The 26,250-nt window shown below is 34.6% G+C and overlaps 1 protein-coding gene across 1 annotated transcript; it reads left to right on the forward strand.

Moving 5' to 3' along the window:
* On the forward strand, positions 1–24,211 carry LOC136037535 (sucrase-isomaltase, intestinal-like). The gene is made up of 6 exons (XM_065720257.1): positions 1–144; positions 2,769–2,913; positions 8,757–9,058; positions 13,587–13,732; positions 21,139–21,307; positions 24,068–24,211. The coding sequence occupies exons 1-6, from the start codon at positions 1–3 to the stop codon at positions 24,209–24,211; spliced, it is 1,050 nt and encodes a 349-aa protein (XP_065576329.1).
* The last annotated feature ends 2,039 nt before the right edge of the window (positions 24,212–26,250 follow it).

The raw sequence follows: 26,250 nt of genomic DNA on the forward strand, positions 1-26,250 counted from the left end.
ATGACCAAAAGGCAACGTGCACCTACTACTGCTGCCATTACAGTTACTCTTACTACTAATAATACACTATTACAAATTGCCGAAGATCGTCCTTTTTGGCCAACCGTCTTGGGCAAAACGGAAAGCAGGTCATCCACAGTTTGGGTAGGAGGACGTCGTAAAGAACGATTTAAGAGAAATAGGAACTTCCTGGGAGGTTGTAAGGAAGGACTCTGCGCAGATTAGGGTGGAAGAGGAGCGTGCGTAGCTCTAATGGCCTTAGGCAGACTGGTACTGTGGTGAGTAGTTAGTAGTAGTAATAGTAATGCCACAGCTGTTCCTACTAATACCACTCCTACAATGATACTGTACAATTAAGGCTATAAGAAAATGCTAGGAGAAAATTTTAGGCTAGGAAAAAATTTGACAGAATATTGAGGGCAAAGTTCAACTAAATCAAAACATGCTTTGAGGATACATATTACTGATACAAGCACATTAGCAATATTTTTGAAACAGCTTACCGCATCCATAGGACACTTCTGGAGCATCATGGGTGGGATGTTTAACAGATCGAAAGGCGAAGTATATCTGATACTACGGCTATTAATACTGCTGCTACTACTGTTCCTACTACTACCATTACTGCTATGACACTAGTAAAATTAAGGCTATGCATATTAACCCGAAAATTTGACAGAAAATTGAGGTGGAATTTGAACAAAAGCAACACTCTATGTGCATGCATGATTTTAAAAAAGCGTATCTCATGGAAAGGTTTGAGTCTTGGAGATTATACTATAGAGATTACTTTTACGGTTAAATCAATTCACAAAAAGGTAACATGTGCATGCCCAATACTAACACTGCTACTTTTGCTGATACTACTACTACTACTACTGCTGCTAAACTACTCAAGCTACTACTTCCATTGCAACAACTTATAAGCCTTTGAGTATTCAAGTCAAAAAATATTAAATGGAGTCCAAAGGGCACAACAGCAATATTTTTGGAAGGGCTTACCGTATCAAAGTGAAAATTTCGGGGCATCGTGAAGGGAATATTCAACTGATCAAAAGGCAGCACAAGCATGCTACTACTGTAATTACAACTAATAATAACACACTACCACTGCTACTTCTTTTCCTACAGCCACCATAACTACTGTGTTACTAGTAATACTGAGGCTAAGTCTATGGAGGTGAAATTTTAGAAAATATTGAGAGCAAATTTGAACTAAATTAAAATACACTATGTGCATTGAGATTGTCAAAAGAGTATATCTTACGAATCGATTTATGTATTAAGTTTAAACTCTCAAACGCTCAGACTACTAGCAATACTATTACCACTGCTACATTTAGTAGTTCTACTACTACTATTAATCCAACTACTACTTCTATTGCAACTACATGTAAGGCTATGAGCATTGAGATGAAAATTTTGAGAAGAATACATATCGGCAACTTCACAGCAATGGCTAATTGTATTAAGTAGAAACTTCCAGTACTTCATGAAGGGTATGTTCAACTGACCAAAAGGCAATATGTTAATACTGCTGCTGCTAATACTAATACAATTACTACTAGTACTAATACTACTACTGTGGCTATTATAAAAACTATTCCTAAGGATATGAAGGGGAAATTTTCAGGGGAAGATGAATTGGATCAGAACACACCGTCGAAAGTAAAACAGTTCAAAATAGGGATGATACCTTTTTATTGACAGTGAATAGATATAAAATTATTTAACTGGATATTTCGAACACATATACAGTGTTCATCATCAGCAGTAAAACTAAAAGACATGAATAAAAATAAACATAATTTACTTTTTTAGTTTATTAGGTGTAAATTTTGTTTATTTTTATTCATGTCTTTTAGTTTTACTGCTGAAAATCCTGGAAAACACTTAGATTGGAGGGATCGGGATGACACTTGATGGTAAAAATAAGCGCAAGTCCAAGATACATGATTGACATGATCGGAACTGATTCGCTCTCTTTTGGGTAGTTGGGGGGGGGGAGTAATTCTTAAAAATTAGAAAAAATGAGGTATTTTCAACTTACGAACGGGTGATCGGATCTCAATGATATTTGATGTTTAGAAGGATATCATGTCTTAGAGCTCTTATTTTAAATCCCGACCGGATCTGGTGACGGGGGCGGGAGTTGGGAGGGGGAAACCTAAAACTTGGAAAACACTTAGAGTGGAGGGATCGGGATGAAACTTGGTGGGAAAAATAAGCACGAGTCCTAGATACATAATTGACATAACCGGAACGGATCTTCTCTGTTTTGGGGAGTTGGGGGGGAGGGGGCTAGGGTTAATTGTGAAAAAAGTAAAAATGAGGTATTTGTAACTTACAAAGGAGTGATCGGATTTCAATGAAATTTGGAAGGATATCGTGTCTCAGAGCTCCTATTTTAAATCCCGACTGGATCTGGTGCAATTGCGGGGAATTGAGGGGGGGGGGCCTAAAATCTTGGAAAACGCTTAGAGTGGAGGGATCGGGATGAAACTTGGTGGGAAAAATAAGCATAAGTCCTAGATACGTGATTGACATAACCGCAATGGATCCGTTCTCTTTGGGGGAGTTGGGGAGGGTTAATTCTGCACAAATTAGAAAAATGAGGTATTTTTAACTTACGAAGTATTTTTACTTTGAGGTATTTTTAACTTACGTTAATTTATAACGATTTGGTCCTCTCTGTGCTTCTTTATGGTTGCGAAACGTGGCTCCTCAGAGCTGGGGAAGCTAATAACCTGAATGTCTTCCACCACAAGTGTCTTCGCTGTATTCTTGACCTGCGTCTCTCTGACCGCGTCCGTAACGATGTCATCAGAAGAAGATGTGGTGACATACCACTTGTCTCTGATGTTGTCAAAGCGAGACGTCTACGATGGTTTGGGCATACACTGCGCCGACCGGGTGAGTCGTTCAGCAAACAGTGCTTGAAATGCCAACCCCTTGCGCACTAGAAGAAGGAGCCTGGAGGACAAAAAAAGACATGGTTATCAACAGTTAGAGCCGACTTCGAGCCAATGGGAAGTTTCAAGAAGCACGGGCACCGATGGAATAGACAAAGGATCCAGTTGATCGAGCCAATCGCACTTGAAAGAGAGCAATGGAGAGACGCATGTCGACAAATTCTGGATGCTACGATGGGCCTGGACAAGGCTCGAGCGTGACCCAAGTACAACGTGACCCCCCAAGAACTCCTAAATTTAAATTACCAATAACAGGTGGGTCAGTTAAACTGATTGGTTAAGAACTGATTGGTTTTGACTGTAAATGTTTGACCGTAAATTTCCTGGCGCTTGTTCTAATTTCTAACAGATTCAGGCAATTTGACTATCTGATCCCTTTATTTTCATTTCACAGTATTGTTTATAAATTGAAGATGTAATTTTGCCCTTTTTCTTTTGCTGTATGTATGGAATAAACGCAGTCAGATCATTTTGGCTAAAATACGGAATACCTTAATATATAATCAGAAGTCTTTTCTTTCCTTTTTACTAGACAGAATTTAACATTTATATTAGATGCAATCTTGGACAGACATACCAATGTAAATAGACTACAAGATTCTTAAATTGCATTAGTAATATATATTGAACATTCGTCCTGGAACAAGAAATCTAAAGAATGGGGACTTTTGGGCGAAAAATTTTTATTATAAACAACAAATTTAAACGCATTATCAAAATACTGAGAAAAGCAATTAAAAATCCTCAAATGGAAAATTCAAAACGTGAAAAAGTTAGGAATGGATAAAATGTAAGAAAAAGAACCATGAATTAAAGAAAGATGGGAACCCTAGGATTTAACACCAGAGGGGGGGAGGGTGTTACTAGAGATAAATTTAATCAGTATATTAAGAGTTATTTCGAAAATAGCGACGAAGACCACACTGTCTTTCCATAACAAACAAATACAACGTAGAGACAATAGGGAAAATTTCAAGACAGTGGAAATTATTTCTGTAGATATTTCGGCCCTATGTCCAAGGGCCGTCTTCAGCACAATACAAGAATAAGAGAGAAACTATATATATATATAAAAGAACTTACATCAAATTGTGAGGATTAAAAACTGAATAATTAAAAACACTTTTTAAAACTTTTTTTAAAAATAGCCCTAGCATCCTTACTTCAACGAAGTTCAACCAGGACTGGTGAAAAGAATGAAATGAGAATATAAGCTCATTCAAACTGAAGAGAATAAAATGATTAGATGTAATTTCTTAAAGCTAATCTTGCTTGTTTAGCAGCCTGTCTCAAAGGCCTTTTCGTAGTTGGTTCAGTACTATTGTAAATCGGTTTAGTAAAATATTTTGTTAGATAATTTTTAATTAAATTTGAGTATAAAGAATTTAGTGAGTATTCCCTCAAGTCCCTGTTCAAAGAAATATTATTATTTATTTTGAGATTACTTTCGATTGATTCTCGAACCACCTGTTTTATTCCCAAATCATTACTAATGAGTGAAGAGTTTTCAAAATGTATAATGTGGGACGGATTATTAAATATATGCCAACCTAAAGCAGAATCAAAGGAGTTGTTGGAACTATTTGAAATTAAGGCTTTGTCTATGTCATTTTTATGCTGTTGTAACCGTTTGTCTAGATTCTGATGGGTCCTGCCGACATAGTATTTTCCGCAATCACATGGTATTTGATAGACCCCTCTTTGGCGAGTAACTGGGGTCTTATCTTTACCCGAATTTAAGAAATTGATGATTTTAAAATTATTAGTAAAAACTACGTACAGATTATTTTTTGTGCAAATATTTTTTAATTTTGTTGTGATCTTTGGGATATACGGAAGATAGACAATATTTAAGGGCTTATCAGTAGCCTCACATTGTGAAGTATCTTCTTCGATTTTACAAGAATGTCTTTTTATTCTACGGTTAATTATTTTATTGACAAAAGGAATGGGGTATCCATTACCAAAAAGAATATCTCTGATAAAGTTTATTTCTGAATTTATATATGAATTGGAGCAAATATTCAGGGCACGATCAATGAGGGAAGTTACAACTGCTCTTTTAACTTGTGGGGGGTGATTTGAATTAAAGTGAAGATATCTATTGTTTTGTGTTGGCTTTCGATATATAGTAAAATCCAGTTGATCAGCATTGCGAATAATTAATACATCTAAAAACGGGAGTTTATTTTCAATTTCAACTTCTAGGGTGAACTGCAAATTTCGGTCATAAGTGTTAAGATGATCTAAGAAGCCCCGAAGTTCAGCTTCCCCATAATTCCAAAGTGAAATTACGTCATCCATGTAACGACCCCAATAGACGTGTTTTAAAAAATAAGAATTCAATGCCCAATTCTCAAGATTCTCGACGTAAATATTTGCTAGTAGCCCGGATAAAGGTGCCCCCATGGGTAACCCATATTTTTGCTGATAAAAAGAATCGCGAAATTGAAAATACACAGAAAACTTATTACAAATTTTAACAAGAGTCATTAAAACTTCACAATCAATTCCTGTCGCTGAAGTCTCGATTAAGTGGTAATTTTCTTCTATTTTGTTTTTTAATACTTTATCCGGGCTACTAGCAAATATTTACGTCGAGAATCTTGAGAATTGGGCATTGAATTCTTATTTTTTAAAACACGTCTATTGGGGTCGTTACATGGATGACGTAATTTCACTTTGGAATTATGGGGAAGCTGAACTTCAGGGCTTCTTAGATCATCTTAACACTTATGACCGAAATTTGCAGTTCACCCTAGAAGTTGAAATTGAAAATAAACTCCCGTTTTTAGATGTATTAATTATTCGCAATGCTGATCAACTGGATTTTACTATATATCGAAAGCCAACACAAAACAATAGATATCTTCACTTTAATTCAAATCACCCCCCACAAGTTAAAAGAGCAGTTGTAACTTCCCTCATTGATCGTGCCCTGAATATTTGCTCCAATTCATATATAAATTCAGAAATAAACTTTATCAGAGATATTCTTTTTGGTAATGGATACCCCATTCCTTTTGTCAATAAAATAATTAACCGTAGAATAAAAAGACATTCTTGTAAAATCCAAGAAGATACTTCACAATGTGAGGCTACTGATAAGCCCTCAAATATTGTCTATCTTCCGTATATCCCAAAGATCACAACAAAATTAAAAAATATTTGCACAAAAAATAATCTGTACGTAGTTTTTACTAATAATTTTAAAATCATCAATTTCTTAAATTCGGGTAAAGATAAGACCCCAGTTACTCGCCAAAGAGGGGTCTATCAAATACCATGTGATTGCGGAAAATACTATGTCGGCAGGACCCATCAGAATCTAGACAAACGGTTACAACAGCATAAAAATGACATAGACAAAGCCTTAATTTCAAATAGTTCCAACAACTCCTTTGATTCTGCTTTAGGTTGGCATATATTTAATAATCCGTCCCACATTATACATTTTGAAAACTCTTCACTCATTAGTAATGATTTGGGAATAAAACAGGTGGTTCGAGAATCAATCGAAATTAATCTCAAAATAAATAATAATATTTCTTTGAACAGGGACTTGGGGGAATACTCACTAAATTCTTTATACTCAAATTTAATTAAAAATGATCTAACAAAATATTTTACTAAACCGATTTATAATAGTACTGAACCAACTACGAAAAGGCCTTTGAGACAGGCTGCTAAACAAGCAAGATTAGCTTTAAGAAATTACATCTAATCATTTTATTCTCTTCAGTTTGAATGAGCTTATATTCTCATTTCATTCTTTTCACCAGTCCTGGTTGAACTTCGTTGAAGTAAGGATGCTAGGGCTATTTTAAAAAAAAGTTTTAAAAAGTGTTTTTAATTATTCAGTTTTTAATCCTCACAATTTGATGTAAGTTCTTTTATATATATATATATAGTTTCTCTCTTATTCTTGTATTGTGCTGAAGACGGCCCTTGGACATAGGGCCGAAATATCTACAGAAATAATTTCCACTGTCTTGAAATTTTCCCTATTGTCTCTCCGTTGTATTTGTTTGACGAGTTATTTCAGGGAGGTCTTAATGAGATTGCATCCTTTCTAATTCTCTATTAGACACGCCTGCAAGATAAAAGAAAGACATTTTTCATTCGGTTATTTCTGAGAGGTTTTAATAAAATTCCACTTTTCTTTGAGCCAAGGCTATGCATATTTTGGGCCAGCGTCACAATATGTGGCTAGCCCAGCCTAGCAAATAATTCCAAGGAGGGTTGTTATTAGAGATTAAGTTTTATTTACGCTTAGTTCACGTTTTACAAGGCTCCTATGAGCAAAAAAAAAGAATTTTGCATTTTTTTTTTCTAGAAGAAAGATCATGGATGCGTCTGTGCTGTGGGGTAGTCTTTTTGGCTAAAATAAATGTTCAAGTTAACTGTTATTTTCTAGGGATACCTGCACCTTTAGAAACAAGTGTGCTACTGTACGGCATTACTGTCTATAAAACTCGAGGCTCATTATGCTTATAGTTTTTAGATAATTCTAAATCAACTAACTATCTCAGAAATTTCACACAATAGCTTTTTGGACTTCGTTTGGATGTGTTTTACCACATAAAATGACTGAAAACACCACTTTGCTCTGGGATAGTCTTTTTGGCTAAAGTAAATGCCTATGTTAACCATAATTTCGGTAGTACTACCTGCACCCTTAGAAACGAATGCACTACCGTATGGCATTACAGCCTCTGATATTTGAGGCTCAATATGCGCATAAATGTTCGATAATTCTAAATCGATTGACTATCTCAAAATTTTTCGCACAATTGCTTTGCAGACTATTTTCAGATAAAATTGTTGTTTTAAAGTACTAAATGCCCGAAAACACAGCTTTTCTCTGGGACAGTCTTTTTGGCTAAAGTAAATTTCTACACTAACCATTATTTTTAGGACTACCCGTGGTCTTAGAAAGAGTTTTTCTACCGCATGGCATTACTGTTCATGAGACTTGTGATTCAGTATGTGCATAGTTTTCCGATAATTCTAAATTATTTGCCTATCTCAGAAATTTCATACAATAGTTTTTTGGACTTCTTTGGGCTAGAATTGTTATTTTGCTCCACAAAATACTCGAAAATATCAGTTTTCTTCAGGACAGTCATTTTGGCTAAAATGAATGTCTATATTAACCGTTATTTTGTGGGACTACCTGCACCTTTAGAAACGAATACGCTACCGTACGGAATTACTGCTCATGAAACTCGAGGTGCAATATGCGTATGGTTTTTCAATAGTTCCAATTCAATTGACAATCTCAGGATTTTTACACAATAGCGTTTTGGACCCCTCTTGAATAGAATTGTTGTTTTGGACTACAAAACGGCTGAAAACACTGCGTTGCTCTGGGACGGTCGTTTCTGCTAAAATGATTGTCAAAGTTAATTCTTATTTCGTAGAAATACCTGCATATTTAAAAAACTAATGGGTCACCGTACTTTACCACCTCTGAAACTCAAGCCTCTAAATCTTTTGGTTCGTGTTTTTGCAACCCGACCCTCCATGATACACTATCTGAAATCACGCCACTGTACCACCTTATGAATTCCTTTTTGGCACCCTCTAGCACCCCTTCAACATTACTAGTACCCTGAGTGGTTTGAGAGATATTGCTGATGTGACCTTTTGACATTCTGCATGCATATAGTACTTTTCGATTTAGTTTCATATTTTAACGTACTTCCACTGAAAATATTTGTTCAATAGTAAACTTCCGAAATGTTGATTCAACTTTTTCTATCCTTATATCTTTTTATTCAGGTATTCCCGATCCTTTGACCAATCCCGAATATCGAGTCGACTGTCAACCAGAAGGAGTAGCTGACACTACTATCTGTTTAGAGCGAGGGTGTGTTTATGATGAAATATATGATGCACCAGGTACACCTTGGTGCTTCTTTCCTGTTGATTACGGCTATAGACTTACTGGAACACCAAACGTAAACGAAAAAGGAATTGTATTTAATCTAGTCAGAAACTCTGTTCCTTCCTTATTTGGAAATGAATGGCAATCAATTACTCTTGAAGTTGAATACCAAACAGATGACAGATTAAGAGTCAAGGTAGGTGGCATTTTGTTTTGCAGAACTTAATTTTTTAATGGCAAAGGACTACTCTTTACTTACAATTTTTGACTATAAAAAGTTCGGGAGTGGAACGTGTCTAATGAGAGGCAGTAAGTAATGATTCTTTTTCTCAACCCTGTTGCTTCAATTCAATTTTACTATTTATAAGAAAAAAGTTTACTCAAAGATGATAACTATCCTTGATTTACTACAGCCTTTAAAATATTTCTTAGAGGTTTTGGACTGTGTGTTATATTTCAAATTATATTTTAATGTTAAGCTTGTTATGATAATCAAATGGAGTTCCTCGAACACAGTCCTGTTTCTGCTAAGAGGAGTAAGGCTGACACCCCCTGTACCTTCCAAAGACGAGAATGGCACTTTACTGAAAACAATTCCTCTTTCGAGCTGTTTTTTTTATCATTAATTAAAAAAAAACTTTTTGAAAAATAAGTCCTTTAAAGAAAGTAAAGGCCATATTAAACTTAAGATCAGATGAAATAGAAACATACAATAACTCAAACTCAAAACAACCATAAATTCCTAGTAAAGAATAGATGAAACCCAAAACGAGCAGAAATTAAATAAACAATCATATTAAAATAATATACAACAGGTACTAATATAAATGAATAAATTAAAAAAAATTACTTTTAAAGAATAAAATAAACCCAAAACGAACCGAAATCAAATAAACAATCATATCAAACAAACATACAATAGATACTAGTATAAATGAATAAATAACGGGTAAATCTTAAATTGAATATACAAATAAAGCCTAAATCGAACAAAAATATTTTGCTATTAAATTTAAATGAAAAAGAAACCCAAAACGAACAGAAATCAAATAAGCACTCATAGTGAACAAACATACAATAAGCAGCAATAAAAATGAGTAAACAAATCTTAAAACGAGTGAAACTTGAATTGAATATACAAAACAAGCTTGAAACGACCTAAAATAACTACAAAGAACAGTTTGGATGTTGCCTCCTTCCCTCACCGTAAAAGTATAAAACCTACTTCTTCATTGGCGCTTTACTAAAAACTATATGTGTTTGAACAGTCTTAGAAAGTACAAATAAAATAAAACTGAACATTTGATTCATAATCATAATAACTGTTCAAAGATCACGAGTTTGATATTTTATTTCACCATAATTTTTATTTTCAATGCTGTAATAACTGGAAAAGAAAATATTTGTAATATAATTCGTTTCCAGTGCACTGCCAGTGACGCAGTAGTCTCTAGACTTTTACAGTTAGGGAAGTGGGCAGTATCGAAACTCCTATCTGTAGTGAAACAATGTTTGTCTTAAACAGCCTTGGAAAGAACCAATAAAATTAAAATGAATATTTAATGTGTAATAATAATAATTGCTGAAAGCTCATCAGTTCAAAATTTACTGTACAGTAATTTTTATGTTTTTCTTCAATTTTGTAATAAGTAAAAAAGAAAATTTGGCAATATAATTCGCATTTAGTAGAGCGCCTATGATGCAGTAGGTTTTAGACTTTTACCGTGGGAAAATGAGGTAATACCCAAACGCCTGTATGTAATGATAATATGGAAAAAACTTCGTTTTCTTAAAGAGTTAAAGAGGCTGCGTCCCAAAGTCGAACCTTAAAACGTACAGGAATTAGGAGAGGCAGTTGGGGGGCTGACGCCCCCCAAACCCCCCGCTTTTAAAGACTCTTTTGTACAGGTTTTTTGTTGTGGGGGGCTGCCGCCCCCCTAACCCCCCGCTCTTGGCTTCGGAAAGGCCTTCTTTTAATTAACAAAAAATTGAAATGAATGAATAATGGAATAACTTCGAGAAATGTTAAACACAAGAGGACAGGAGAACCATTGCGCCGAAACTAGTAATTAGTAACAATGAAGTTGACCACTCCATTTACATTTTAACATAATTATTGAAACTGTTTCCCAGACATAGAGCACACAAGCTAAGAGCTGGGGGTGGGGGTAGGGTAGCAAACAAAAACCTGTTTTGTATTCTTTGTTAATTAAAAGAGGGCCTTTCCGAAGCCAAGAGCGGGGGGTTAGGGGTGCGGCAGCCCCCCACGACAAAAAACCTGTACAAAAGAGTCTTTAAAAGCGGGGGGTTTGGGGGGCGGCAGCCCCATTTAACTGCCTCTCCTAATTCCTGTACGTTTTAAGGTTCGACTTTGGGACGCCGCCTCTTTAACTCTTTAAGAAAACGAAGTTTTTCTTCATATTATTTCTGTACGTTTTTCTACAATCCATGGTGGATGTAATTTAATAATTCCTTTACTCCTCGTACAGGAATTAGGAGAGGAAGTTGGGTGGCTGCCGCCCCCCAACCCCCCCGCTTTTAAAGACTCTTTTGTATAGGTTTTTTGTTGTGGGTAACTTTTAAGAATTTCAAAAATTAACATGGGCTCTTATGGGGAAATGGGTTTTTCTAAGCTAGAAAATCGAGGGGTTAAGATTTTCCTACGAAACTTTCCAGGAAAATTACTCGGAAAATTCCGCGTCGAATGAGTCTTCGTATACCCAGGTCCGATGTCGGCTTTGACCTGTAGGCGTGGCAGAAAAAAAAGGGTTTCTGTCATTTTTCTCAAATAAAAATTTTACGGATTAAGACAGAATTTTTTGAAGCTTTTAGTCAGTTTCACCATGTCGAGTTGATCATTTTGATGTACTTGATGTTGAAATTCGTAACTTTTAACAACAAAAAACTTAACATGGGCTCTTATGGGGAAATGGGGTTTTTCTAAGCTAGAAAATCGGGTGGTTAAGATTTTCCGACGAAACTTTCAAGCAAAATTACTTGGAGAATTCCGCGTCGAATGAGTCTTCGTACACCCAGGTCCAATGTTGGCTGTGACCTGTAGGCGTGGCGAAAAAAAACAAAAGGAGAACATGAACATTAAGTGGCTATGCGTGGTTTCTGGAAAACAGAGAAGGAGTTATCGGATCGAGCTGAAATTTCGCGGATAAGCTCCTGAGCCCAAGGGGACCTTAACTTGTGAATTTCAGTCCGATCGGACAACGTTAAAGGGGGTGGGGGGGTTGGGGGGTCGAAACTTTCGGCCAGATTTTCCTCATGAAGGAAAAATCGGAGGGGGATGAAATTTGGCAGGTTTCTTAGTTGGAGCTCGGGCTACGAAATGCATCCCTCTCCATCCCTCTGCGACCACTGGAACTGAAGATCGCTTAACATTGTCGTGGTTCGCCTCTTTAAAGAGGCACGAGTGTGCCTCCTTGATTTTTGTTCGTTTCAAGCTGGGTTTGCATATTCACTTTAAGATCCACTTGTTTTAAATTTCATTTATTGAGCTATATTACTACCTAATAAATTTTTATTTTGTTATGATTGGTTATTTGGGTTCCATTTCTATTTCAATAGTAAAATATTTTTGTTCGCCTTAAGCTTTATCTGCATATTCAAACTGAGCTTTAATAGTCTTAAGATTTATCTATTTATTTATGTTAGTACTTGTTGTTCGTTTTTTCTGCTATAACCGTATATTTAATTTCTGCTCGTTTTGGGTTTCATTTATTCTTTAGTAGTAATTTTTGGTCGTTTTGAGTTTGAGTTGTTGTAGGTATCTATTTGTTCTGATCTCAAGTTTAATATGGTCTTTACTTTTCTTTGAAAAACTTCTTTTTCAGGAATTTTCTTTTAATTAATTTCAGGTCAATTTTCATTAAAATCGACTAGTTGTGGGCATCAAGCTAATTGTAGAAAAGCCAAGACAGGTAGTCCAATTGAGTGAGAGGCAAATCTGGCATAAAAGCCCCCCCCCCCCTTATTAGCATTGTATAAAAATGAAGTTAGTTGATTTATTAATAGATATATCTATCTACAATCCGTCCATGCCATATTCCATCCATATTATCGTCCATATTATCCGTTATTCCTAGGGCAGTAGAACTAAGATATATAGTCATAGAGCTAAGAGAGTCTTAGAACGTATAGTTTTCCAACTGTTTGGTTAAATGGTACGGTAAATGGCTAAAGTTCTAAATTTTTTAATAGATTGATTTAAAATGATTTGTGAATAGATATCGTTATTCTTTGGGAGAGGAGTTTTTTCAGCATTTGCCCCTGGCTCTTGGGGATTGTGTTGACCCAATACTTTTTGTTATCTGATTTTTCTAAACTTATGTTGAAAAAAAGATATCTAAAAAAATTGATAGGATGTATTCTTGGAAAAGAAGGCAGGGGAGGGGGATTAGTTGCTCTCCAATCCTTTTTGACTTTTAAAAGGAATTAGAACCACCAATTCCCAATCGAAAGAATCCTGTCTGAAGTTTACACTACATCCCCTTCAATACAAACCTTATTTGCCTCAGGGACATAATTTCTTAAGGTTCTTAACTGAAAAAAATGAATGCTGATTGAGAAATTAATATATGCATCGATATTCTTTTTGAAGGTCTCAATAATTTTGGATTTATTAAAGTTAAAAATAGAGAAAGTACTTAAAAAGTATTATGTTTAATACATGGTTAAATTTTGCATAACTTATGCTTCCTTTTTTTATGAACTAGATATCAGATGGCCAGCCTAGATGGAAGGTTCCAATTGCAATAGATAATCCTTCAGATGTACCTGCCAATCCTCTTTATGAGGTCAGTCACACGGCAGGATCAACATTTTCATTCCAAGTGGTAAGAAAATCTACTGGAACAGTCATGTAAGTTTGTTTATTTTTGTTTTTGACCATAACTGTATACATTTTCTCATTAAAAACAGATCGATAATTTATTCTGGAACTTGACATACTAACATTTTGGCCCGATAAAACAATCTACTTAGGAAACGACCACACTTTTCATATAAGAAAATTATGCACGACAAGATCTGCGGTTATAAGCAATGCAACAACAACAATCCCAACGAGTCAAAATTAGAAACTATTAACAATCAAATTTTCGGCTAGAAGAAAAACGATTACGAGGCTCACTTCGAGTCATAAACGAAAATCAAGCCAAACCAAAGTCACACTGAGCAATATATGCGAATTTAAGATAAGCAATGTTGAGAATCACGACGGATTCCAAGAGATTGCAAACTCTATAAAAAGTAAATTCTCTGAAGGATAAACAGGAAGAAAATATTGAATTCAAGCCAAAATTTCCTAGTTATTTACAAAACAATATGCACAATACAATTCCCAAGAGCCTTATAATAAAAGCTATCATGAGGGGATTGGTGTTTCTCAAAAATAGAATTGTCACACAGAAGACTACGGTAAACAGCTCCTATCCCTCCAGGAAAAGATGTACACATAAAAAAATTATAGGGATGCATTGGCAGGGAGCAGGGAGCATAAAAGTAAAAGGTATCAGTTATAGCAACATTTACCCCTGTAGACCCAACTAACAGAGATAGTAGCGACTCAGAAGAATTTTACTGACAGTTAAAGGAGCAAAAGTACTACAACTCCTTAAGTGCAACAATCTAACCGTAACCATTACAGTTTTTTTCATGAAATAGCCTATAAGTTAGCAAGATACCCAAAACATGGTAAGAGCACTAGCCTCATTGATTATGCTTTTGTAAATCAAAATATGGCAGGATCGATATAAGGTACTGGGTTGCATAAACTGAAGCTAAGAGTAATGATCACCACCATCTACTAGTCTCTAAGGTTAATTTGAACCTAAAATTTTTAAACGGAAAATAGTTCCGGAGAGTTATGATGTTGATAGACTCTATGATGAGAATTTGATAGCAACTTTCCAGGAAAAATTCAGTGTGAAACTGGTGAGTCCGATACCTGAAAACATAGAAAATGGATGGTATAATTTCAGGAAAATAGTGCGCAAAGTAGCAAATGGCGTCCCAGGGAAGAGTGTTAGAAATGCAACTAGTATTAATATTGTACGCTTGGTAAAAAAGAAGAGGGTTAGACCAAGACGTATCTGAGTGATATATCCTACGAGAATAAGAGGAATGTAACAAAAATCGAGATAGAATTAAAATGTGAATTAAAACGATGTTGAAGTGGAGGCCGTGGATAAAATTGCCAAAGATCTAGAATATATAACCAGACCCAATAATAGTAAAGTATTGCATTGGTATGTTAAGAAATTTAGAGAAAGAAGTTATTATGGACTTCCCCTGGTTAAACACAAAAATAGGGACTCAATTATTGATAATGAAAGTGCTAAATAGAAACGGACAAAATATTTTGAGAACTTGCTAAGCCATGACTAAGTGACAGAAAGTGATATGGAAAACAATGGAAAAATTCTGACAAATTGGAAATGAAGCAAGATTTAATTTGCAAAGATAACTAAAATAATTAAAAATAATAAGGTATCAGGTGCTAATGGTCTGGTATATGAGTTTTTAAATATAATTTTTTCGAAGCTAGAGATAAATTATTTCAGAGTAGAAAAAATCCAGGTTCCCAGTTATTCTAGGAAAACGTTAAATAAACTGCTTTACAAGAATGTTGATAATAATCAGTTTTGTAATTATAGAGGTATTAACTTGGTTTGTGTAGGAAGAAAATTAATTAAAATAGCAATACTTTTAAAGTTAGAGATGATGTAGATAAGGTTTATTGAGAAAAACAGTTTGGTCTTATTAACGAAGAGGATGTGTTCACCAAACCTTCACTCTTAGACTAATAAATGAAAAGTATTTGAATTTTAACACCTCTTTAATCCTCATTTTTGTTAAGTATTACCAAGTATTTAACTCAACCAATAGAAAAACTTTAGTGAAGGTCCTTTTGTTACATGAAAATAAAAAAAAAACAAGTTTTTTTTAACTGAAAGTAAGGAGCGACATTAAAACTTAAAACGAACAGAAATTACTTCGTATATGAAAGGGGCTGCTTCCTCATCAGCGCCCCGCTCTTTCCGCTAAAGTTTGACTCTCTCTCTCAATTCTTCTTTTTAAAACAGTAAAAAACTTTAGCGTAAAGAGCGGGAAGTTGATGAGGAAGCAGCCCCTTTCATATACGAAGTAATTTCTGTTCGTTTTAAGTTTTAATGTCGCTCCTTACTTTCAGTTAAAAAAAACTTGTTTTTTTTATTTAATTTCTGAACGTTTTTGAATCAATGCATGTTTTGATTTTGGCTCTCCGCAGAGGAATTATTGAAACCAAATTTGCAATTTTTTTTGGCTAAATGGCTTTCTCATAATTTTGATCGAATGATTTTGAGAAAAAAAGAGCGGGGGAGGAAGCCTAGTTGCCCTCCAATTTTCGGTTAATTAAAAAGGCAACTAGAACTTTAAATTTTTTACGAATCTTTTTATTAGTAAAAGAAATACGTAACTTATAAATTAGCTTACGTAAAGAACTTTTGTATTCTCATGTTTTTATTACATATATGAGGGGGTTCGCCCCCTCGTCAGTACCTCGCTCTTTACACTAAAGCTTAAATTTTGTCCCAATTCATTAAAAATGACCCCTGAATCACAAAAGCCGCAGAATAAATAGTTGAAATTACTAAAAATACTTTAGCGTAAAGAGCAAGGTATTAGGAGGAGGTGAGCCCCTCATATGGGTAATAATTTCTCTTCGTTTTAAGTTTTAATGCTGCCTACTTTTTTATATTTATTTTTTCATTGTTTTTTTTTCAGTAATGCTAGTAAATCCTGCACTCCCTTCATGGAAATTTTCTTCCCCCATGACAAATTCCTCGATGGAAAGTTCCCCCAGCATATCCCCCTGTTCTCAACCCCTGCCTCCAACCAAAAAACCCTCCTGAAAACGTCTGTACACTTCCCAATAACCATTACTATATGTAAGCACTAGTCAAAGTTTGTAACTTGTAGCCCCTCCCACGGGGACTGTGGGGGAGTAAACCAAAGACATAGTTATAAGGTTTTTCGACTACACTGAATAAAATGGCTATCTCAGAATTTTGATCCATTGACTTTGGGAAAATAATTAGCGTGGGAAGGGGCCTAGGTGCCCTCCAATTTTTTTGGTCACTTAAAAAGGACACTAGAACTTTTCATTTCCGTTAGAATGAGCCCTCTCGCAACATTTTAGGACAAGTGGGTCGATATGATCACCCCTGGGAAAAAAAAAACAAAAACAAAAAACAAATAAACACGCATCCGTGATCTGACTTCTGGCAAAAAATAAAAAATTCCACATTTTTGTAGATAGGAACTTGAAACTTCTTCAGTATTATTCTTTGATACATTGAATCTGATGGTGCAATTTTCGTTAAGATTCTATAACTTTTAGGGGGTGTTTCCCCCTAGTTTCTAAAATAACGCAAATTTTCTCAGGTTCGTAACTTTTGATGGGTAATACTAAACTTGATGAAACTTATATATTTAAAATCAGCGTTAAAATGCGATTCCAATGATGTAGCTATTGGTATACAAATTCCATCTTTTAGAGTTTTGGTTACTATTGAGCCGGGTCGCTCCTTACTACACTTTCTCTTAACACTTTCTCTTAACTCTACTTTGTAAAACAGTAAAAACTTTAGTGTAAAGAGCAGGGCGTTGAAGAAGGAGTAGCCCCTTTCATATACGGGGTAATTTCTGTTCGTTTTAAGTTTTAATGTCGCTCCTTACTTTCAGTTAAAAAAAACTTGCTTTTTTTATTTAATTTCTGAACTTTTTTTAGTTAATCTATGTTTTGATTTCGGCTCTCCACAGATGAATAATTAAAGCAAAATTTGCATATTTATTTCCCATTTCATATACGGAGTAATTTCTGTTCGTTTTAAGTTTTAATGTCGCTCCTTACTTTCAGCTAAAAAAATTAGTTTTTTTTATTTAATTTCTGAACGTTTTTGAATTAATGCATGTTTGGTTTTGGCTCTCCGCACATAAATTATTAAAATGAAATTTTTATAATAATTCTTTTTTTTGGCTAAATGGCTTTCTCTTAGTTCTGATCAGACGATTTTGAGAAATAAGGGGTTGAGAAGGATGCCTAGTTGCCCTCCAATTTTTCGGTTACTTAAAAAGGCAACTAGAACTTTTAATTTTTAACGAACGTTTTTATTAGTAAAAATTATACGTAACTTAAGAATTAACTTACGTAACAAACTTTCATAGCCTTATATTTTTATTATGTATACGAGGGGGTTTGTACCCTCGTTAATACCTCGCTCTTTACACTAAATCGCAAGTTTTGTCCCAATTCTTGAAGAATGACCCCTGAATCAGAAAGGTCGTAGAATAAATAGTTGAAATTACTAAAAATACTTTAGCATAAAGAGCGAGGTATTTATCTCCTCCTAAATACCTCGTTCTTTATGCTAAAGCATTTTTAGAACCCCTCATATGCGTAATAATCTCTGTTCGTTTTAAGCTTCAATGCTACTCCTTCCTTTTATTCGAAAAAACGTTTTCATGTTTGTTTTTCATTGTTTTCTTATAGTAATGCTAGAAAATCCTGCGCCCTTTTCATTGAATTTTTCGTCCCCCATGATAGATTCCTCCAAGGAAAGATCCTCCTGAAAACGTCTCTACACTTCCCAATAACCATAACTATATGTAAACACTGGTCAAAGTTTGTAACTTGGAGCCCCTCCCCCAGGGATTGTGGGGGAGTAAGTCATCCCCTAAGACACAGTTATTATGTTTTTCGACTATGTTGAACAAAATGGCTATCTCAAAATTTTGATTCGTTGACTTTGGGATAAAAATGAGCGTGGGAGGGTGCCTAGATGCCCTCCATTTTTTGGTCACTTAAAAAGGGCACTAGAACTTTTCATTTCCGTCAGAATGAGTCCTCTTGCGACATTCTAGGACCACTTGGTCGATACGATGACTCCTGGGAAAAAAAAAAAGCAAACAAACAAATAAACACGCACCCGTGATATGTCTTCTGGCAAAAAATACAAAATTCCACATTTTTGTGGATAGGAGCTTGAAACTTCTACAGTAGAGTTCTCTGATACGCTGAATCTGATGGTGTCATTTTCGTTAAGATTCTATTACTTTTAAAGGGTGTTTCCCCCTATTTTCTTAAATAAGGCAAATTTTCTCAGGCTCGTAAGTTTTGATGGGTAAGACTAAACTTAATGAAACATATATATTTAAAATCAGCATTTAAATGTGATTCTTTTGATGTAGCTATTGATATCAAAATTAAATTTTTTAGAGTTTTGGTTACTATTGAGCCGGGTCGCTCCTTACCACAGTTCGTTACCACGAACAGTTTGGCAAATGCTTCTATCGATCAGTGGTATGCACGAGAACCAAATTATGTGGCTAAGATAGGATATTAGGTTAATATTGAATCAGAAGTTAAGCAGAGGTGGTTTCCATTCATATTTATATAGGTCAGTTAGATGGACTTGGTCCTAAAAAACATGGTCGAAGCTACAAAAGAGCATGGAATCAATTGGGAAGATAAACCCTCATAACCTTAGACTATGCTGATGATTTGAGATTTGAGTTTTATCTTAGCAAAATGAATTTTTTAAAGATTTTGAGCATTCAAGGTTAAAAATAGGTTTTAAAACTGATATTAAAAAGAATAAGTAGACTAGATGTAGTCTGACGGAAATACTGACCAAGTAGGTATTTCTATTTACTTGAGTAGCATTATGGGTTAAGATAGTGCATGGAGCGAAGATTTAAGAGATACAATAGCCAAAGTTTAAAATGTTTCGTCGTAGTTGAAGAAAGTTAGGATGAACAGGAAAATATGTCTGCGAAACAAAAATAGAATATTGAAATTTCAGTTCAGTTCAGTTTATTAACATCAAAATAAATGGAAAACAATAACTCTCTACCCCTACAAGGCTCTATGGCCCGTTACATAGGGGCTAAAACAAAAATAAATACCAAATAAAGAGTCTTCTTAAAAAAAACAAGAAATCCAACGAAATAATTTTGTGTTTTTTTTTACTTACCACTTCGTCCTCGGAATTCAAATCCAAGTCCACACCATCTCCCACCATCACAAAATCACAACAATTAGAATTAAATAAATAAATATGCTCAAGCCTAGCAACTAGGGATGTCGTCCTACCCTCATTATTCATCATATTATTAAACAGATAACAATATTAATTCAAACCAATTCAAAAATAAATTTTTTCTCAAATTTATTTCCCATTATATTTATCAACCAAAAATATTTTTAGTTGGGTTTTAAAGGCATCAAACGAACGAATGCTACGGACATTATCAGGGAGACTATTCCATACTTTACTACATGCCATTTGGGACTAAAATCTGATCTGACTGTCTTGGTTTGAGGTAATAGTAGGTGGTCTATTGCGTAGATTATAAGAACTCCTTGTATTAACTAAATCGGGAAAGAAAGAATTGGACCAGTGAGGCAGTTCATCATGAAGATACTTGAAAATCATTGAAGAGCAAGAAACGAAACAGTGATGACAATGGTCAAGTATGATTTTGAAACATAGGCACCTTGAATGAAAAAGATGAATTTATTTTACCCATTGGAGTTGTCTACGATGGTTTAGGGAACCCGTGTGACAGACTTTATTGCAAACACTAGGCTGTATGAAATAAGTGGATTCATCCAATTTTTTTTGCCTAAAATAAGAGAAAGGTTGAGATGGCTCAGAAAAATCCTTTAGATTAAGGATGGCAGATTGCCAAAGATTGTCCTTTACAGAAATCCATCTAGGACCGAATGAAAAGCAGGTTTTTCTTGCATGGGGCGGGAAGAGGTCGTAAGAGAGAATGTAAAGAAATTTGATCTTCTTAGAAGTGGTCAAAAAAAGAAGCTTTAAATAGATTGGAATTTATGAGAGGGGCCTAAGCAGCTTTGTTGAGCTTGCTTGACTTGGATCTGCTGTGATATGCTAGTATTAGTAGGCAAGTAGTTGTAGAATTTTAAAACAAAAAGTAAATTACGTTTAAGGGACCTTAACTTAGTGTTCGGTAAATAATCTCCATGACTCTTTCATTACAAAGCACGCAATAAGAAAGATTTAGATACACTAAGTAAAGGTATAGGGGGGAGGAAAGTTTACAACGAGAAAGAAAGACAGGAAAAAAGGGTATTTGAATTAGAAAGAGTTATAATTTCTCACTAAAATTCACTCTTGTATCAAAACGACTGATCTGGTTTTATTCTGTTTTTCTTTTTTTCTTAGAAAAACACATAAATTTTCACTTTTGTTTCAGATTTGACTCAAGTTTGGGTGGCCTAACTTTGTCAGATCAGTTTCTGCAGATTAGCACACTCCTCTCGATGGATGCTATCTTTGGTTTTGGAGAAAATGAACAGCCATCGTTAAGGCATGACATGAACTGGAAAACATGGGCCTTGTGGGCTCGGGATCAAGCCCCAAATGTGAGTAAAGTTCCTCTTTTGATCTATAACATGAATTTACCATGTATGAAAAATGAGAGCAAGTGGAGGTAAGCTATGTTCTAACAATTCCAAGCTTCGTAACTACAATTCAAAATAGCTGTGCAAAACCTAGTTGAATGTAAAAACCGATGAAAATTACGTTTTGCTTATTCAGGTAAGTAAGTCTGTGCTTAGCTGTTTATGAAATTTGAGCCCTCTGCATTAGCTTTCTACCTTATGTGTATTTAAAAAATTCCGTTTTAACTAAGTAAAATTAGTTTATGCTTCAATACTCAGCTCCTTCCTTTTCTTAACGATTTTGAACAAAGGTTTATTATGTTTGGGGAGAAGTATAGCGATAATTTTGGGTGACATAATGGGATGAATGATGAGTTTCTTTTAGAAAATTTGAAGTATTGTTTCTCAGTTGATTTAGATAACTTGTGCCATGGGAAAAGGGATGATTTTTGTATTCTTTCGTTGAATTTTCTGGGTTTGAATGCAATTTTTCAATTTGTATCTGAGCTGGCTAACAAATCAATTTTTCACCTTAGCTGAAACTTGGATGACCCCTACTAGTAATTCCCTACTGGAAATTTATAGATAAAACATTGTATCAAAGCCTAGGCTTTTTAGGGAGAGAGGGGGACTAGGAGATTATGTGATTAAAAATTTACTGGCCCAAATTAGGGATGATCATTGTGCTTATAGAGAAGTGATTTTTGAAAGTTTGGACATTGAATTATTGTATAGAAATTTTAGTACATTGGTGGCAATATGTTATAAGCTCCCGTCTTCAGCATTTAGAGAATTACATGAGTGTTTGTTGCCCCTGCTAGATCGACTACCAATCAATTCAAACCCATGTTTCCTTGCTGGAGATTTTAATGTTGTTGAATGGGATTTGAAATTGGTTATCAACAGGTTTTAAGTTTTATGAGTACTCTTTGGTCGTTCGGATTGTTTTGAGGAGTTAGTATGCCTACACGCGTAGCTAGAAAACCATGAATAAATAAGAATTTAGTTCTGTGCATTCATCGTTGAGATTTTTTATTTAAACGTATTAATATTTAAAAAAGTGAATAATCTATTTCAATTTACAAAAAGCATAGAAATGTTTTAAATTATTATAAGAGCTGCGAAACGAAATTGTTAGCATTCCAAGTCTAAAAAAACTGAAGGTTCCACTAAGAAGACACGGCAAGCTATTAAAAAAAAGTTGGTGACCCCCAAGACGGGAAGTCCTACGCTATTAAAGAAGCAAAAGATAAGATTTTGGTAGACCCTGCAAAAAGTTCCGAATTTTTTTGTGAATATTTTGCAAATATTGGGTCGTATCTATCATGGAATATTCGACCACTAGACCGTATAAATTTTGAAAGGTTTTTACCCGCAGGTATTTATGTTTCACTTAACTTAAGGCCAAAGAATTGTACTAACGTTGATAATATTGTTCGTAGCATGGAGCCAAGCGCCGCTCCGCTGGAGGTGATAAATTAAATCTGAAGGTAATAAAATACATTCTAACAAGTTCGAAAGATTTTGAAATATTGATTACTTCTTGATTTAAAGGCGGCAATTTTCCTGATTTTTTTTTAAGACCGGAAATGCTATTTAAATATTTAAGGAAGGCAAGAAAACTAGTGTGTCAAATTGTAGAGCCATTTCAGTTTTACCCTATTAAGTTGTATAATTAAAAAGTTAATTAATGATAGATTTTATGCATATCCTGAGAAATTTAATATATTACCATCTAATCAGTTTGGTTTTAGGAAAGAAATGAATATAGAACAGGCAATAGCATATTTAACTAGTTGTATAAATCAAGTTCTTAATAAAGATTACCGAGTTGGAGTAATGTTTGTAGATATCATTAAAGCTTCCGATACAGTAAATCATTCTATACTTGCTAAAAAGTTACGAAGGTATGAAATTAATAGAAGACTTCTCCATTTGATAATTAGTTTGCTTTCTGGTCGTATACAAAGAATAATAGTATCTGGCTCAATTTCTCAACCATTGCTAATTAGATGCGATAACTTAAGAGTTTTAAACCGTGTTCAGAGGCTTATGTTAGATTGAAACTACTTCCAGAGGCTGCTCTCTGTGACTTAAATACTACTGGTTTTATGTATACTTGCGCCAGAGGTAAGTCCGCTTCTTTGCTAAGCGTGTTCACGCAAGGTTCTGAAGTTTATTCTTATGGCAGAAGGGCAGTGAAAAACCGCTATATTAATAATTATATTACCTCTAGTTTGGGGATTTCTCTTAATTTTAGAGGGGCTAAGCTATGGAATCCCTTAAATGAGAACATTAAAAATAATAATTTAAATGAATTTAAAAGACTGTTGAAGCATGAATTGTTTTTTACATATCATTTTAACGAATAATGTAATGTTGTAATAATGTAATTATGATTAATGTAATGGTAGATAAAATTGGTCTGAAATCATTACAGGTAGTTTTTTATTTTTATTGAGGTGTGTTAAGGAAGGAGTTGTGTGTGGAGTGTTATGTGAGTGGTAGCAGAGTATATGATGTTTTCGTTGTGTTTTGTCTTTAAACCAATTCTGAAACTTCATAGAAACTTCAGTTTGTTTTTGCTAAGTCGAACCTATATCTTGTTACCCCGAAAAAAAGCTAGAGAAAAGTATCTCTAATACATGTTTTTGCCCATTATTATTATTTCTTACTAATTAGTGTTATTTAAATATTTTTTACTCTATAGTCAGTTTAGAAAACGTGAATTTTGAATTTCAGGGTGCAGCAAACATGTATGGAACTCAGCCATATTATACTGCTTTAGAGCCCAATGGAGACGCTCATGGAGTGCTCATCCTAAACAGCAATGCACAGGGTAATATATTTGCTGATTCATATTCCTGCTACAACTTTAAAATTTGAAGGTTAGGTACCATTAAATAGTTCTATGTCTAGCTTGATTATAATTTGGGCAACCGCTTGGCCCAAATCCTAGACACTACACAAATTCACTCTATTTCTAAGAAAATTGATGAAACAACCAAAGTTATTAATCGTTTTTCTATCAGCTTAAGTTTAATTTATAATCTCTTCGAGGAACTTTTGATAAATTCAAACTTAAGAAATTTGAGCCAAAATATTTACAATATTTTTCCACCGAGGTGTGCCAAATTTAAAAAAAAATACAGCAGAAGTTTTGCTTGTAAATTGTTTAAATATAAGCTATGCACAAATAAAGTAAAAAAAGGATATTGAACCGAATTTTGACAGCTGAAAAAGAGTCAGATTTCAAAACACCTCCCTATCAAAATAAGCCAGCTAATTAATCTCTAGCAATAAAATTAAACACCTATAATTACACGTTCTCAACAATTATTTAATCTGACTGAAAATTGAAAATTTTGACTTGCGAATTCAGAGATTTTGAACTGAACTCCTTGGGAGTTCGTAACATGAAATTGGCTGAAGTAATTTTTTTCATTTAAATAGGAGCACAAGTATGGAGTAGAGATCATAATAAATAAGAAAGCTTGTAAGTCATACTTAGGCTGAGAAGGTATCATTAAAACGACTATAGACGTCGATTTTACAACTAATTAAATAAAAAAAACTAATTTTTTAGCTGAAAGTAAGGAGCAACATTAAAACTTAAGACGAACAGAAATTACTGCGTAGATGAAATGGGTTGTCCCCTCCACAATCCCTCGCTCTTTACGCTAAAGCTTTTAATTGTTTTCAAAAGTAGAATTGTGGCAAAGATTCAAAACTTTAGCGTAAAGAGCGAGGGATTGTGGAAGGGACAACCCATTTCATATACGCATATAGTCTTCATTATTCTCTCTTCTGTAGTTGTATATACATATATATATATATATATATATATATATATATATATATATATATATATATATATATATATATATATATATATCTATATATATAAAAATAAGTTGTCTGTCTGTGGATCAGGTGACGTCATGTTTCTGTGTCGACTGACGTCATGAAGTTAGTTGTCGTCATTTTTGCTATGACGGTGACGTCAGTAAAGATATTTAAGACATATATGTTCACGTAGAAATCTATTAATGTTTAAGTTTACAATGACTGATGAACTTACAATGGCAAAAGCCGATGAAGATGCTCAAAGAGTCTATGCCAAAAAACTTGCTGCTGATAGAGAAAGTCAGAAAAGAAAGCGTGCCGAGGAACTACCAGAGCAACGCGAAAGCAGACTTGCTGCTAAAAGAGAAAGTGAAAAAAGAAGGCGTGCCGAGGAATCACAAGAACAGCAAGAAATCAGGCTTGCTGCTGATAGAGAAAGTGAGAAAAGAAAGCGTGCCGAGGAATCAGAGCAACCTGAAAGTTATTGCCTGGCATTCAGGTACAGCCCAGTCGATGATTATAGCTTGAGCAGATGTGTTCAAATCGGGACAATGTCTAAAATTTGTCCCTATTGCAAGGCCTTGAAATTCAATGGTGAAAAAATGGGAATGTGCTGCGCCTCAGGAAAAGTTAAACTTCCTCTATTGGCTGCACCACCAGAGCCATTGAAGACTTTCCTTACTGGAACTACGTCAGAATCTAAGCGTTTTTTGTCAAAAATCAGAAAATACAACTCATGTTTCCAAATGACGTCGTTTGGAGCCCAAATCGAAAATCCAGATCAATTTATGTCTACTTTCAAAGTAAAAGGGCAAATTTATCATAGAGCAGGGTCCCTTCTACCATTCTCAGGCGAGAATCATAAATTTTTACAATTGTACTTCATCAGTGACAGAAATTCTGAATTGTGTGCACGTTGCGAAATCTCTCCCAAGGTTCAAAGGACAATCGTTTCCCAATTGCAACATCTTTTCCACGAAAATAATAATTTAGTGCGTCTGTTCAAAACAGCCATCGATTTGATGCCTACTGATACGCATAAAATTGTTATTTCCGCTGACAAAACGCCTCCTGGCCAA

The sequence above is a fragment of the Artemia franciscana genome, chromosome 17, assembly GCF_032884065.1.
Source record: "Artemia franciscana chromosome 17, ASM3288406v1, whole genome shotgun sequence".
NCBI classification, from domain to species: Eukaryota; Metazoa; Arthropoda; class Branchiopoda; order Anostraca; family Artemiidae; genus Artemia; species Artemia franciscana.